At 35.0% G+C, this 16,884-nt stretch overlaps 2 protein-coding genes across 2 annotated transcripts; both read right to left on the bottom strand.

Moving 5' to 3' along the window:
- Positions 1-3,767: 3,767 nt before the first annotated feature.
- LOC108215786 (disease resistance protein RPP13-like) lies at positions 3,768-7,417 on the bottom strand. Its single transcript, XM_017388356.2, has 2 exons — positions 4,514-7,417; positions 3,768-4,025 (listed from the first exon to the last, which is right to left on the bottom strand). The coding sequence occupies exon 1, from the start codon at positions 7,158-7,160 to the stop codon at positions 4,548-4,550; it is 2,613 nt and encodes an 870-aa protein (XP_017243845.1). The 5' UTR covers positions 7,161-7,417; the 3' UTR covers positions 3,768-4,025; positions 4,514-4,547.
- Positions 7,418-10,785: 3,368 nt separating this feature from the next.
- On the bottom strand, positions 10,786-16,235 carry LOC108215850 (uncharacterized). Its single transcript, XM_017388442.2, has 4 exons — positions 15,875-16,235; positions 14,777-15,172; positions 11,670-12,081; positions 10,786-11,504 (listed from the first exon to the last, which is right to left on the bottom strand). The coding sequence occupies exons 1-4, from the start codon at positions 16,146-16,148 to the stop codon at positions 11,309-11,311; spliced, it is 1,278 nt and encodes a 425-aa protein (XP_017243931.1). The 5' UTR covers positions 16,149-16,235; the 3' UTR covers positions 10,786-11,308.
- Between the last annotated feature and the right edge of the window lie 649 nt (positions 16,236-16,884).

A 16,884-nucleotide genomic window follows, 5' to 3' on the forward strand; every position in this document is an offset into this window, starting at 1 on the left:
TGCAGTAAACAATGACACATTTTTAGATCAGCCAGGGAGGCCTTTCTTATTCCTACCATATATTTTCGAAATTCCAGTGGAATTAGAGGATTCTTAACACTTAGGAATAGGAATCTTGCATGCATCTGAAACCTTCTTAGCATTAGGAGAGTTGAAATACTTCTGTAAAGCAGGGTTTTTTTCATACTGACAAAAGCATGGCTTTTGCTGATCTAGTCTAGTGCAACATAACTGTGATGGCTGATCTGGTCCTGTAAAAGCCGGCAAGCAAGGCGTGAGAGCGGTAGGATTGCACTGTTGAGCTACTGATGATTCTGCTGTCAACAGAAGCACAAACACAAGAAATATTGCAGGGTATGAAACCTTCATTTTCATTGCAATCTAACAACTGAACTATGTTGTGAGCTACAGAGCAATGAAGACCGGATATATCTGGCTTGTGTGTGATCATCCAATTTATAGAGGAGATCGCAAGCTGTGAAATCCAAAATCAGGTTCGGGTTATTAGTTAGGTACAGAATTAGAAGTTTACGTGGAAGTTTTATGTCATGAGTTGGGAGAGGAGTATGAAATTCCACCAAGTATGAAACTCGTGAGTTTTTCTATCAGATTTTCTAGTGTGTGCTCATGAGCACACACTAAAAAACCACTTTTCACTTAGGTGTTGGATTTCTGTTGGCTCCAATCTCATTAATAATGATGCATGCACAAAAATCTCCACCAATAAAAACTTCCTCCTAAGTAAAAAGTAGTTGTTAGTGGCACACACTAGAAATACCCTTTTTCTTTTGATTCTAATCTTACAATTCCGAACTTAAAGGTTGGCAAATTCCTTGAACCTTTTTAACTATGAGTATGTCTCTCTGAAATGCAAAGAGGTGATATAAACCTAATCTCTCAAATCACGTTAACATTTTCTGCTATTTAGTAATTCATGTTAATTTTAAAACACCTTGAAGTAACTTCTCGAGTTAAAATTGTTGTTGAAATATATAGCAAAAACACCTATTTCTCCTAACTGGATCATGAGAGTTTTACTCTGAGAAAAAATGCAGTGCAGAAAAATTAGGAATTGGACATTCACGTTTCGTATTTTCTCACAATTGTACTTGAACAACAGTTACTTAATTAGCTTCGACAAATTGAACCTAACAAACATAAAACGTAAACGATGATGATTGTTTTTATTCACAGTAAATATAATCCCATGAATATTGTCTATATGAAGTATGTTGTATAAATATATTAATGTATAAGATTACGACATGATCATAGACTGCATTTTGTCATAATGTATAGACTCATACGAAACGTCTAGAACAAGAAGAAGGTTCCTATACATGTGTACAAATTCAATTTTGTTAGAATTCTCGGTAAGAGAAAAAATGGGGGCTTGTAACAATCTCATCAGCTTATATAGTAAAAACTATTTCAAACTTTCTAATATCTTGACCCAGGGACTTGTATTTGATCAAACAGTCACTTTCATTTCTTAACAATCTTGTCAGTCACATTTCAAACATGGTATATTTAGACCAGTGCTCTGGATCTATTCAGAAGCTGGCTAGAACATAGTATTACAAGCTGGCGTCATGTCTGGTATTAGTCTTCGTCGATTTGCTAATATCTCTTTAGTACTTCCTTGGCAACAATTGGTGTGGTATATCAATATGTATGCACCATGTCTTTCTGTGTGTGTGTCAGGGCATTGTTTTGATCCGGCTAGTGTTATTCGTTTGAATAAGCTCCTACAATCTTCTTAGTTTGGTTAAGCACCTAGGTAGATATGACTAATCTCTCTGAAACAATTGTCTGTAGGACATTATTTCAGAGGTAAAGTATATTAAAAGTTGAGGAAGATATAGAAGAATTTCAACTCAAAAGTTTCCAAAAAATCCCAAGGTGGCCAGTGAATCAGAGGAAAGGCAATGGATGATGACATAAGACGAGATTGATGTAATTCAATTGCTTTGAAATATTGTATATTACAGCGATGTACAAATGTTAAATCAGATGTTCCGACTATAAAAGAGTACTTCTGAATTCATTATGAAACTGAAGTTCACAAGTCTCCTGTAGAAGTGAGGTCTCAGAAACTTCTGGCTGTTGATAAAATGCTGCTAATTGATGGGTTTAAACTCAATTCCTATGGATACCATGTAGACATCTCATTGTTGCGCCAAAGTAGCACAACTTTTACTCATTCAGAAAACGCTAATTTGATAATTAGTTAACACATGCGCGAAATGAAACTAAAGAGAAACAGGGCCTGGTTTGTGGTAAGGCATAAAGCAATTTGACATAGTAAAGAAAGGCAGATAAGATTTGGATTACTACAAATTACGCATTCATAAATAACTAATTTGTACATAATAGACCATATTGCTAGAAAGATTTCTCACACCAAATCAAAAAAGTAAGGCTAGAAAAGTGGAACGTATATAAAGATCCAATAAGTGAAGTCCCTGGTGATTTTTTGACCCACTGGAGATTGACATTTTGGCTGCCTAAAATCTTAGTGGGAAGAGTAGAGAAGAGCAATAACAATAAAGTAACATATAGTAGAAACTATATAAACATGGAGGGGTCACTTAACACTGATTAACCCTAATGATTCACTACAAAGGGAATTAAATTTGACCTTTGGGGACATTATAAAAGGAAGCTGTGGCAACAATTAGTGACACCAGGGATACGAAAATGATGTCAAGAGAAGATGGTGTTAGTGGAGTTTTTCTCATGTTTTGGGCAGTTCTGTTGGCTATTTCCCTAGCTTCGGCCATTATTTTTTCGTGTGCTGAAGGTGCATCCAAGGATAAATCTGGTGCAGATGATTCAAACGTCTGCACTGGCACCATGTGTGGCGCGGAGTGTGGTGCAGGCTGTGGTGGATGATTTCAACATAATTCGCCTCTTGTAGTCCTAATCTTTCATCTCAAATCCGCTCTGTGCTTTTATCTACGCAAATGATGTCTTTACAATTTGCTTAGATACTTCACTCGAGATTTTAGGCAAATTAATGTGAATTAGATAAATGATCAGTCACTAGATGTGACCTGAAAAACTCCTACATCATTATGTGTTTTGCTCCGAGTTTTTGTGAAGCTAATGTGATCTTATGGATTAATTGTACAATGTAGATATACAGAAGTTCTGTTATTCCTTCCTCTCTTTCCTGGATTTAGCTGATAACTAGAACAATACTACCCAGTTGCTAATCACTTTAAAAGTATGGCTGTGCACTTGTGCTAGCATTCAGATATAAGTAATTAAGCTCTTTGAAAGGAGTCATCCATGAAAATACTGGACTAAAATTTCTTTTCTTTCTGAATCCAGGTTGAGAAGACTAGGTACACATGAGTACGTAAATTTCTGAAATTGTAAGAAATGCCGAGATACACTAGAATACACTTCCACTTGGGGCAATACTTGAACTGATAATTACTTACAGTCAAAGTGCGAGTTTATGAAAAAATAAAAATAATGAACTTGAATTAAAAGACTTGCTTCTCTGGATGAAAACGCTACAAAATTAAGATAACTGATAAAAACTATAGATAAAAATGGTTGATCCTCTAAGTTTTGAATTTTTAGTTGTTTTACCTCTAACTATAGGTAGCCTGGTAAAGCTACAAAGGCTGTGTACTTAGTATGCTTCTAAGTGCCAATTTTCTAGAGAGATATGTGAGGTGAAAGACTTGAGGGCATCTAAGCTTCCACGACTTTTACCCAAAGACTAGCAAAGAGGAAGTTTGAAGATTGGTAGCTGCCAAACAAAGTTCCATATTTCAGATAGTTTATGGTATGAGGATTGGATCCATATTAACACTGGTATTTAGAATCATGCTGTTGAACATAACAAAAAAAAAAAAAAAAAAAAGGAACTACCAGGATACTGTATGCCTTTACTTTCTACTGGAGAGTTTGGTTGAATACTATGCTTTGTCTGTAGAAGCCTGTGCGTAGAATTGACACCAGTGAAGAAATAAGTCCCACCAAACCATAATTGATGTCTCCATGATAACCTGTTCAGTATCACAGGCTCAATAATACATAATGATATGGTTATAAAGTTGCATCAATGCAGTGTGATTGGCTAGTAGTAGGTTTTTGTGAAACATGATCTACATATTGATCCTTATATATAAGTTTTAGTGTACATTTGGGATTCAAATGTGTAATAGACAACTTGATCCATTTAATTTTAAGGAAGCCGTTTTCTTGAAGTTTTTGAAATTTTGAACATGTGACTGCATACGAAGAAATGAATTATGAGTCCAACAGACTGATTCTAGAGAAATTGATAAAAGATGTGAAATGAAACACACAAATGAACATATGCATTCGAACTAACAATCTATAACATCGACATAAACAAGATCATCAAAGTGTAACAAGCTAGCAACAGAATCAAACAACCTTTACATTTCTAATAGATGAAACTGAATTATACATTATTTCTTTTAAGTTCATGTGATAGCAAATGAAACCATTACTTGGTTCGGGTAATCACCTCTTATCCAACAAATAAGATGTTGATGCCAATATCAATTCCTAATCCAAAATCTAAACGTAGGAGGTATTGGAGGAACACATTGTACTTGCTGCGGAAGCATCTTTAACTTATCACAATCAACCACTTGTAAACCTTGAAGAGAAGCTAGAGCTCCATTCTCAACTTGCCATTCTTCCAAATTTGAGAGATATCTTAATCTTAAAAATTGAAGACTTGGAAACGCATCATGACTGCACACCATTTTCTCCCCCATGTACACATCCATTAGCAGATCAAGGGCAGTAAGATTTGGCAAACTACCCAAAGTGGGCATTGGATCTTTTGTGAACTCGCTAGTGTGTAATGTTAAATGTGTGAGTGAATCGGGCAAAAGACCCAACTCTGATGGATCTTTAATTGTGCCCCACAAGAAGACACTCTTTAGACGTATGCAAGATGAAAGAGGCTTCATTGTTGGAAGAACAGGAGTAAAAACAGATTTGAGGAAGAATGTTCTGAGACTTGTTAAGTTAGCAATGAAGTCCAAAGTATGGGCATCTCCTGCTATAAACAATCTACGCAGGTTGGTCAGATTGACACTATCAATCTGGATCCAGTCATCATATGCTATAGTACTTAGAGTCTGGATTTGGTGACTTCCAATACACAATCTCCCTCCATAAATTTGACCACAGTTTAGATGCCTCAACTCTTTCAGCTCACGTATCTCCTTAGGAAATGCGTACCTACTTGTATCTGAACCGCATAAAGTTTGTAGCCTTTTCAGCTTACCTATTGTTCGAGGTATTGCTATATATTTACCAGGTAAGCGACCACTAATTAAGCCCAAGAACTTTAGGAGAACCAAATCCCCGATTTCTTTTGGCATCCTGTCTGATTTTACACAGCTCAAATCTAGCGTTTTTAGATATTTGAATCTTGTGTAAATACACTTCAACTCTTCTAATTTGAAAAAACTCCCAGGTTCATTTGTTATTGCCAATGATCGCAACTTCAAATAATTAGAACTCGATGCATGTAATTTTAAGTACTTACCAATTCCATTGTATATGGCATGACGTGGTTGTTCATTCAACAAGTGTATGGGGCTTGAATGATCTTTACTTGAGTCAAAAATTAGCAACAACTTCTCCTCTGAGGCCTTTTGTATGGCAAGATCACGCACAAGATCATGGATACGGCAGTCCCAAACATGTCCATCCCAACGAAATGTTGCTATCTGAATCATATTGCGATTAATTAACTCATTTAAATAGTCCTCAGACACATCCTCCATAACTAATCCATCTCCTTCATCAGCTTCTGATATAAATTCCTCTGCAATCCATAACAACTTTAAATTGTTAACTTCAAAAGTATGGTCTTCTGGAAACCTTGCAAGGTATAGAAAACATCGTCTCAGCTGGAAAGACAAGTCATAATAACTCAAGCTTAGTATTTCTTGAATCTCCACAGAATCAGCCTTCAATTTTCTCCAAAGATGGTCCTTCACCAATGACCAATCCTCATAGCTCTTCTTGTGCAGTAATAGCCCACTTAGTATCATGATTGCAAGTGGTAACCCTCCACATTTACATACCATCTGCTTTCCTAACTTCTCAAGGTTCGGGGTTGGTTTTGCTCTCTTTAGGAATAATTGCCAGCTCTCATCTTCCCTTAGAAAGCGGAGTGGATGGACAAAACATCTGTCATCTACTTTCTGAGCAATTATTTTATTTCGCGTGGTTATGATGACTCTACTACCGTTCTGCTTGTCAGGAAAAGCTTTTTTGATCTTAATCCAAGCCTCTATATCCCATATGTCATCAATTACGACCAAGTAACCATCACAATCTACCAGTAACTTTCTCAGGTGCTGCAGCAAGTCAATTTCATCCATCTTCATAAAATCCAGTTCATGTCCCAGTACATGTCTCCCGAAAGACTTTATCATCGTCTTCAGAACATCTTTGATGTTATATTCCTGGGAGACACAGACCCAAGCACGACTCTTAAAATGGCTCACTTTGCTAGAGTGGTATAATTTACTAGCAAGTGTAGTCTTGCCCAAACCCCCCATGCCATGAATGGAAATCAGTTTAAGCGAGAGATCCTCACTAACAAGTTCATCCAACAAAGTCTTGAAATCATCCTCAAAACCAACCACATCCACCTGGTTTTCAAAGGAGGTTGCTCTAAGCAATGTTCTTTTCCTCCTTTCCACCATCTGCGTGGCTAAGATGTTGGTAATACCATATTCATCTCGCCTGCTCTTGATCACAACAACCCTTCCCTTGAGCAACTCAATCTCTTTGCCTATATCATATAAACTGGCTTCCTTCCTGCACAAGCAGACAGAGCTCACAGAGCTCCACAAACAATCCATCAAACCTTCTTTCCGGACTGCATGTTCTTCTTCGAGGGCACTAAACCTCTCCAGGATAATTAAAGCATCATTAGCAACGTCTTTGACGTTATTCATCCATTGCCAGATCGGGGGATCCATTTCTTGTCTTGCTTCTGCACCTCTCACCGAAGATTGTAGGTAACCCAACTCATCTTTGAGCCACCTTACACCATCTTCCACTCCTATCCTTGTGTTGACTCTTTGGGTAAGAAAAACATTAAGCTTTTCAATTGCAAAGGAAACAGCTGCATCAGCCATTTTTCTCTATCAACTAGAAACAGCCAAACAGGCAGAAAGTATTTGAATGTTCTTGCAAACAGAAAAAACCAAATGTAGGACAATACCAATATGCATCAACTAATCAAATTTGGTGTTGCAACTTTGCGAAGAATCTGAGCATTATATACAACTCAATTAGATTCAAATATAATCTAAAAAAATTGTATTCCTTAACTTCATTTCAGATCTTAAAATAAAAATGTTGAGTTGTTTTAGACTTTAGTTGCAGTTCTGGCCAACTGGGGGGCCAAGTTCTTGGTAATGTGTCACTTGATGAGGCTCACAAGTCACAATCCACTTGAAAGGACACCACTTTTCAGACACTAAACCCACTTTTCACTGTTATTGCTAACGTCTTTAATCATTGAAGTCTGGTATGTAGGAGGATCAGAGTTTCATCTATAACAGAGGGAAAGAAATATTATGATTACTAATTTACTATTGTGCATTTGAACTAAAATGACTGGCAAATTAGTATATTTTAAGGTAGTTAAATGAGTTGTAGAGCTCAACTTAACATGATGAACTCTATTGATTGGATGAGGTCTGAATTCGAGATTAGTTGTTTAACTGTTAACTCTGCAGAAGCTGACATGATATTATGATGTCAGACTTTTGCAAAGAAATATGTTTTTAACCCAAATTCTTAAAATTATATATTAATTTTATGAAATGTTGAGCACTATTTTTGTTAAATTGGAGGTATGACAGATCGTTAACAATATATATACTTGCCAGTAAAAAGCAGTGTTGTAAAAAAAGGATGACATGCACGAACAATTGACCATATGAATCAGAGATCAACAGGTCATATATTCACTCAATTTTAGGAATCACGGAATAATGATTAATTAGAACTAATCAGATTATAACACGTTTACAGTCGCTTGTACAAAACAAAGGGTGAAGACCAGAAAACTCAAACACTACTTTAAAAACAAAGCACAAGCACAAAAAGGGGAACTTCTAGTTCTATGATTCCCCGTCTCAGCACAAGTCATACTCCTCGAAGTTTTGCATACTTTCCCTGTCTGAGTATCCGAATCAATGTCCGAAAACGAAGAGTACGTGGCGAAGACCTTCTTACTTGATCCACAGCAAGACTCTTGTCTTGCTCGCTTTGCAGACCGCCATCCGATCTTGCAAGGAAGCTTTAAACAGCACCAGAAGATGGACAGAGGGCAACACACGCAGAACAGGCATGCATTGCACACGAACTCCGTGACTTTTTGGCCAATCGTTGCATGTTTTTTGCACTCATGACAAGAAGAGAACGAAGATGAATTTGAAAGCTTAGAATTCACCATAGCTTGTGTTACGGGGAAAGAATACTTCTACCTTATCTCTCTTTTTTACTTTACCACCGTCTGTTATGTATAGCTTTTTAAGTATTTGATCACTTTCTTCATAAGATGGAATGATTCTTATCACATGGTCCTCAAGCACTTAACCCAATTTGACCAAAAACATCAACTTTTTTTATACTATAACACAGCAGTTTTTAATAGCACTCCCAAACATACCCTAAACCAGTGTTCTAAAAATCGGTCTAGGCGGCCGCCTAGGCGGTGCCTAGGCGCTAGGCGGCCCCGAAACGGCCCGATTCGGTCCTAGGCGGTGAATTAGGCGTTTTTTTACAAAAATCGGTCCTAGGCGGTCAACATCCCGCCTAGGCGGTCCAAATCCCGCCTAGGCGGTACAGGCGGCCAATAACAAAAAAATTAATATTTTTAATAAATAAAATCTAAAATTATGATTATATTATAAGAAATTAAGTATTCACTTGTACTTAACTTAATATCTTATAAAAAAAAGTAAAATGACTAATATTTTTATTTAATATTTGTAAGAGAGTGATTGGTATATATTTATTTAAGGGAAAATAGATTTTTTTACCACTTAATTTATATTGTTTTTAGAAACTTGCCACCCAACTATATTTTGTTTCCTTTTACTCACTAATGTTAGGTTTGGATCTTTTTTTAGCCACCAGCTTAGGTTCGGATTTCATTACTAGCATTATATTAATTTTATTTGTCACTAAACTTATTGTTTCTTTAGAAATTGACCACTCAACTATATTTTTATTTATTTTACTCACTAATGTTAGGTTCATTTTTTTTTGTCACTGAAGTTAGGTTTGGATTTGATTATTAGCATTACATTAATTCTGTCTAGTATTATTAAAATACAGTGGTAGTCTGTAATAATACTTTGATGATTTAGTATATGTCTGTATCTTTATATATAGTACTTTTTTTGTCTCCAACGTCGTTTACCTTGAGCGATAAGAATTTTACACGCATATGATGACTTTTAAAAGACTACTTTCATAAATAAGTTTACTTTTTTCTTCCGAATAAAAATTCAGCGTTTGAATTTTTACACACATAAAAAATCACATAAATAAGTTATGAAACTATATTTTATAGGAGTTTTAAAATACGTACGAAGCAGTAGAAAAAATTGTAAACTAATGAGAAAGACGGAGGGAGTAATAATAATAAAATGATGCATTATAGAAGGCAATCATCGAAAATTAAGTTAACCTCTCTATTTATTTATCTTGAAAATTGTAATAAGATAAAGTTATTAAAATTTATGAAGATAAATTTGAGAGAGATTTTAGACTGAGCTAGTCGATTGAAACTTTAATAGCGAAAGATGATGCATCATATCACTCAATTACACTTTATCTTATCAGGGAGGGTGAATTGGTTGAAGTCATTGATTTCATATTCACGATTTATTGAATTTTTAGAATTCTAATTACGATTTTTCCTGGTTTTAATTTTTCATCGGCTCATTTTATATTATTATTGTTATATATAAAGATATAAACATACGACACATCATCAAAATATTACATACTATCACCATGTATAAATGATGCTACAAAGATTATCATAATGCTAGTAATCAAATCCAAACCTAAGTTGGTGGCTAAAAAAAGATCCAAACCTAACATAAGTGAGTAAAAAGAAAAAAAAATTAGTTGGGTGGCAAGTTTCTAAAAACACTATAAGTTGAGTGACAAAAAAATCTATTTTCCCTTTATTTAATCAACGATTTTGTATTACATGTATCAAGTATCTATTTTATATATGATATTATATTGTTTACCAGTTTGACTCTACTAGTAGTGAAAATTAGATAAAATTATTAAATTATATTTAATTATAATAATTTAAAAATAATATATGTCCGATTAATGCTCCGATTAATCTTTCCGATTAATCCCCGATTTACCGATTAATCGCTAGAAGGTACCCCGACCGCCCTGGGACGCCTAGCGATTTCTGGAACACTGCCCTAAACCAAGATTACAGTACTATTGACTTGGTTTTTTCTTTGCATGACTAATTCAAGACAATTCCTACTGAGAGGGTTCATCAGCCATAAAAATTGATCAAAAAGGAACATTGGAGCTTTAAAAATGTTGGTGTAAACATAAAAATGGCTTGTCTGTACTATAAACAGAATTCTAACCATCTTTGCTTTGAACACTTTAAGATTATAGGACTGCTTTTATCTGTAATACCAAAGTCATGGCCTTGCACCATCATAAAAAAAATATTCAGGAGGGAGAAGCTAAGAGGAGAGATAAGAAAATGTCAAAACTTGCATTCAACTCCTTGATCAATTAATGGTCAGCTCGAAGTTACCAGGAAACATCAAGGACTTGTTCGATTCAACAGCACATTTGCACTGGCATGCACACAACACATGTCAATTTATGTCAACAAACAATTTGGTAGAACAAGCAGGTGCTTCAGCTACAACACTGTACCATAAATGTAGAAGACAGCTTCTCCAAATGTAGACTTTGAAGAGAAAATGGATTGCCCAAATCCTTTAATATCATGCAAACCATGCAAGAACACTGAGCCGTGTAACAGGAAACATGTATTAATAACTAAGCTTATTAGCAGCTGAGGAGACGATGCTTGTTTCAATGTATACGAATCAACTTGAAATGTGCAATGTATAAGATTTTATCTTCTTCAGCTGTCACTCCACAGAAAATGAGGTAATTCAGGTCAAACAGAAAAATACTCATTAGAAACTGAGTGTCCCTTTATATTATATGAAAAGTAGTAGAAGTAACTGCAGGTAATTGACTAGGACTATGAAGGCAACGAAGCTCCTTTTTGCAGTGTCTTGGCACGCAGCCTCTCCATGAACTGTGGATTAGCTCGAAGCCTTTCCTTGACGTATGAAGTTCGGGTATCATGTACCAATTTATTAGCTTTATAAGACTCCTCGAGAAGGGCATATAGAGTCCTAAGGCAGTCCTTCCTGTTTTCTTCCCGATGCTCAAACCTGAAAAGAAATCAATTGATTATAATTATTAAAAGCAGACTTGTTAATGCTTGCTATAGAGCTTACAGTTATCTCGTAGAAAATGTGCTTTAAATTTTAATGCTTCTAGTTTAGATCCAATTTCAGTTTTCAGGCCTGGTATATCACGATGTTTTTAGGCATTACCTCTCACTAGTTATCATTAGCTCATCTTTCCCTGGATGGTATCGCTTTCCGACCAATTCCCTGAGACGGCGGAATTCATGTTTGTTGAGTTCAAGCTCCTTCACAGTGACTCCCATTTTAACTTTTCGGTTTTTAGGATGCCATGCATCATTACCAGGAGCAAAGACACATCTTGATTGCCATCTGAGGATTGGACCCTCCCCTGGTGGATCATCTGTGTCCTTTTTCGTGTCTGGATTAGTGTCATCAAACTGCAGGGAACCCTCTGTCTCCATCAGTTTAGCACATTCAAGTACCATCTTATCCTCATACTCCTTAAAAAGCTCATAACCTTTTTCCTCCCCAATTTCACCAGCTTCCATCATAGCCGCTATTTGGTTAAACTTCTTATCAACCTTCTTCTTTATCTCATCTGAAACAATAATTCAGATGCACATCACATCAGCCACATTGATAGCATGAAATAAAAATAAGATGCTCCAAATTTAAATTCACTACACGTAAACCACATTGACATATATGAAATGAAGATAAGACGCTTTCAAACTTGCATTCAATTATTTTATATTGAGGGGAAAAAGTGAAGTACAAGAATTATTAAGATAGTTCATAACAGAAACTATAGATATTAATGTTACACATTTAGTGCCAACATGTGCAATCTGGTAGAGAGAGAAGGTTAAAGGTAAAAAATTGACTAAATATGAGAAAAAATACTATATAATTCATTGGCAAGAGCATATAGGTAAGTGATCAAATAGCAACTACTTACATAGAAACTAAATAGAAATCAAGAGAAGCCCCCTATATGACATCACCCACCTAGGGCCCACCCTTGACCCCACTCAATCCACCCTGGACCCACTACAACCTCGCCAAGGCCCCGAAACAGTCTCCAGACAGACCAAGAGCCCCTACTAAGCCCCACCCAAGCCCTACCTAGGCCCACCTCCGGATCCATCCTCGGACCCCACTATCCTTCTCATTCTCCTTAATAGCATTGTTTCTACTTGGTTTCTATTTAACTGGTTTTATTGGACTCTTAAATATGTGTTTCCACAAAGAAGATGAACAAAGTGATGCCTGCAAGGAGAGAAAATCAATGAAACCAGACAAGCTCATGAAATAATTACAAAAATAGCAAAAGATGTGGATTGTATAACCCAATAACAAACACAAATCAATATAAGCTGTAACTAATGTCTCCTATTTCTGCTTAATTGTCTAATCAAATTTGTTGCTTGATTGTTGACTCAGGTTGCTAATGTCTTGTACAAGGTCAACTTGTGCCCAGTGACTATAGCATTTTATCATTAAAACTTGAGTTTATGGCGTATTCCAGTTTCAATAATCACATCTCACTTACGGTAAGTCCAAAAGCTTCAGAAAGCTGATCTCCTCAACTCCTACCACACAATTGCCCTTCCATGTTATTTCTATTCTTTGGCATCTTATACTAAATCATTAGTTTTAACTGAAAATATACTCCCTCCGTTCCACCCATTTCTTCACACTTCCTTTTTTGGATGTCCCTCTCAATATTTTACACTTCAAAATTTTTTAAAAATAGTAAACTCTTATAATAAAAAAATTAATCCCACCCACTACTTTCATCCATCTTTCTCAATCTATCAATTAAAGAGTAGCAGGTCCCAACCCTTTACCCACTTCTATCACTTTTTAACACTACTTTAAATATTTTTCTCAACCTCCGTGCCCAATCTCAATGTAAAGAATTAGATGGGATGGAGGGAGTGATATTATTATATCTGTAATATATTATTTACATATAATTTGGGAATTTGATTAGGGTTATTTTTGTCCATGCGGGTCAGAATAACTTGGGATATCGGTTAAATTAACATTGTCATCCCTACCTCAGTTTTATATGTCATGGTATTGTGAGAAAGGACCTAACTGTCACATAATAAAAGCAAATGGCCCCAAATATCACATTTTAAAATAAAGACCCTTTGGGGCACTGCAAAACGATCCATAAGCTTGAGTTTTTAAAACTGAACTACTGATATACACTACAACACATGTAATATGACAATTAGGTGTGGTGGAGTTGATATGAATATATAAATAGTTGTAGGCTTTGTAGCAAGTCACGTGTGTAGCCATAGCAGTACAATCAATGTCTTCTTGGTATGCCTTTCTACAGAAAACATTCCATCAACATGTGTTTCTGTTTATTATTTAAACTGAAAATAGTGAATAAACGACTGACGATAATGCATTTTAAATGAAATGTGATATGTCTTGCACATAAAACGCAAGACACCATTGGGTGTATAGAAAACATCCTTTTAAGATGCGTTTTACAGTGACAGAAAAGGCCATTTTATCATCTGTGACTATTTAGGCCTTATAATTTTAAAATTATGACATAAAGGACCAGCACCATGAAATTATCTAACTAAAGGATGACAGTCATTCTGAAAAAATATATTCCTATTCCTCTTATAAAGAGTAGAAAGTAATAAATACAAGATTAAGAAATATTAGAGATGAAATAGTTGGTTAAGGAGATTGTGGGCATTGATTGCTCCATGTGCTTGGAAAATAAACCAACAATATTCATACTATGCTTTTAGCAAATGCATGCCTTCAGGTCAATTGTTATCAGATTTTATGAGCTCCAGCTGCCTATTAGGCTACAATAGCCTTCTCAATTCTCACTTTTAATGATGAATCACATATGAATTAACAAGAGCTTATTAACATGAGCTGGATATTGAATGCAACAGAAACTGTTACCTTCCACTTCTCTAATCATTTACATTGATCTTGATAAATATCCAGATTATCCTTTTATCAAAACATATTCTTATATCAAGCACAAGATAACATTCACACGATAATCAAGTATAAAGTTAAGAAATGCGACTACTGTGAAGGGAGAACCTACTTATAAATTGTTATAAACAACAGGGAAAAAAATCACAGGTTGAACATCTATAAATAATGACCAAAAGTGTAAAGCAGTCCTCCTTCCTGTAACTTACCACTATTGACAAAACCATACCGTATGATATAGCTCACAAAATCAGTCAAACAGAACAATAGAGCAGAACCAGATGTGGCAGCCTATAAGAATGTACCTGGAAGGAGCTTATCCCAATTGAGCATATCCTCCAAAATTGCTTCACACTCCTTTGTATCCTTGAGAATCCCCTGCTCAACCCCTTCCCTAACCATCTCATCCCATTTCTTATCATCCATGTTAAATAACTCATCTTTAGCCATTTTACTCTTAACAACATCCATTGCATCATATAAATCATCAATCTCTTCATCAGTCTCGTGCATTTCCTCGAAATCAGATTCAAAGTCTTTGTCCTTCACGTCTTGTAACGGCTGCATCTGAAACTCATCCAGCAGCTCATCATCTGTGTCCTCATGTTTGCCAATCAACTTCCGCCTTAGAACTGCCTCAAATAAATCCGGAAGCGCCTCTTCATCACCTTTAAAATACTTTTCTATCTGTGCTTTCAGCTCTGCGTACATAGTTAAAATATAACAGCAGATGAATATAACATGCATCCAAGTATACATAGATAAATAAAATCACACAAATGTATCTTTTAAAGTGTTTCAACATGATTTGATCAACAGCATTATGTTCACCTGGGCTGCTTGGGTGCAATTGCAAATTTTATCTGCCTAAATAATCCTAATTCAAGTGCTAGATGATACATCTGTTTCCTAGATTATGAGCTCTTTCAAACAGATTAGGCATCCACTAATACATATGGGAAACTAAATGACATGGTTTCTTCACTCTTTTCGATACTTTTCTCCAATACTAAATGGCCGACTTAAAGCTATCAATGTCTTCATGTAGCATGACTTCTTAACAAATATGTACTTTCTACGGCTATAGCCGACAAAAGATTTAAAATAAAAAGACAATACTTACAACTATATCAACTTCAGATCCCACTCAGAAATTTGGGTATGAAAAAAGCTAGCATTACACTCTAACATTGTGACAAGTGCTTGACAAAATGCTCGAGTAAACTAAAACTGAAGCTTGAAGAACTACAATACAACTATTTGTAAACCCCCTGAGAGTAATTACATCAATCCATAAACACAGTAAACACAAACTAGTACTTATACAAACCCCAATGCAACTGTTTGTCAAAATGCCCAAGAGAAATGTGCATAAACAGATGACTCTAGTTTTGAATACTTACCTTTATTACTGACATCTTCAACGCCATCAAGAACAGCAAGCTTCTTCTTCTCGGACTCATCTAAGCTACTTTCCTCTGAAACAGAGCCAACATTATTGTCATTTTCAGATGAAAAAGATCGAAACTTTGAGAGTATGGGTGAAGATAATGAAAATCTAGCATCTGGGTTTGGTTTGTTTAGGTGCAAAGATTGAAAATTAGGTGGATCCTTAAAATTGTTGAGATATTGATTTCGAGTCAAGTTTGTGAGATTTCTCAGCAAAGCTCGTCTCATGGCTTTTTTGTTTTTCTCACTAGGGTTTCTTTGGGGTTCTTGACGCGGGGATCTTGTAAATGCTGAAATGTGATTTTGAGTTGCTTGGTGGATTTTTTTAAAAAATCCAGTAATTATTAATTGTAAGCTATATTGAATTAGAGTTTCTAATATTTTATAATTTTTCTTTTAAAGTAATAATTTTGTTATATACTACAACAATCATATTTCATATTTATTAATTATTATTGCTAACATAAATAATGATTATGAATTTATTTCTGGTTGAAATAATATAAGAATAATATACAATATATATTAGAGCATTCTCATCCGGCACCCCATCCTCAACCCCAAAAATTTACTAAAAATAGTAATTCCTCAAAATATTTAACAAATTTTTAAAAATTTCTTCCAACCCATTCCCCATATTCAATCCCTATTCTCATTATTTTTACTAAACCTTGTTCTCTTTTACTTATAATTTCAAATTTTATTTTTTATGTTTATATATATTTATATGTTTCATTATTTTTAACATTTTTCAAATAATTTTAATTTTTTTAAAAAAAATATTTTTAATATTGAAATTTTAATTCAATAATTTAATATTATTAATATTCATGTGAGAACTTGCACCAAATTAATAAAATTTATAACACAAAACATTAATATTTAATAAAATAATAATGAAATGGATGATGAATAGTGTATGAGGGATGAATAGTGAAACTCCAAATATGGGGAAATATGAAGA

This window comes from Daucus carota, chromosome 4 (genome assembly GCF_001625215.2).
Source record: "Daucus carota subsp. sativus chromosome 4, DH1 v3.0, whole genome shotgun sequence".
Taxonomy (NCBI): Eukaryota; Viridiplantae; Streptophyta; class Magnoliopsida; order Apiales; family Apiaceae; genus Daucus; species Daucus carota.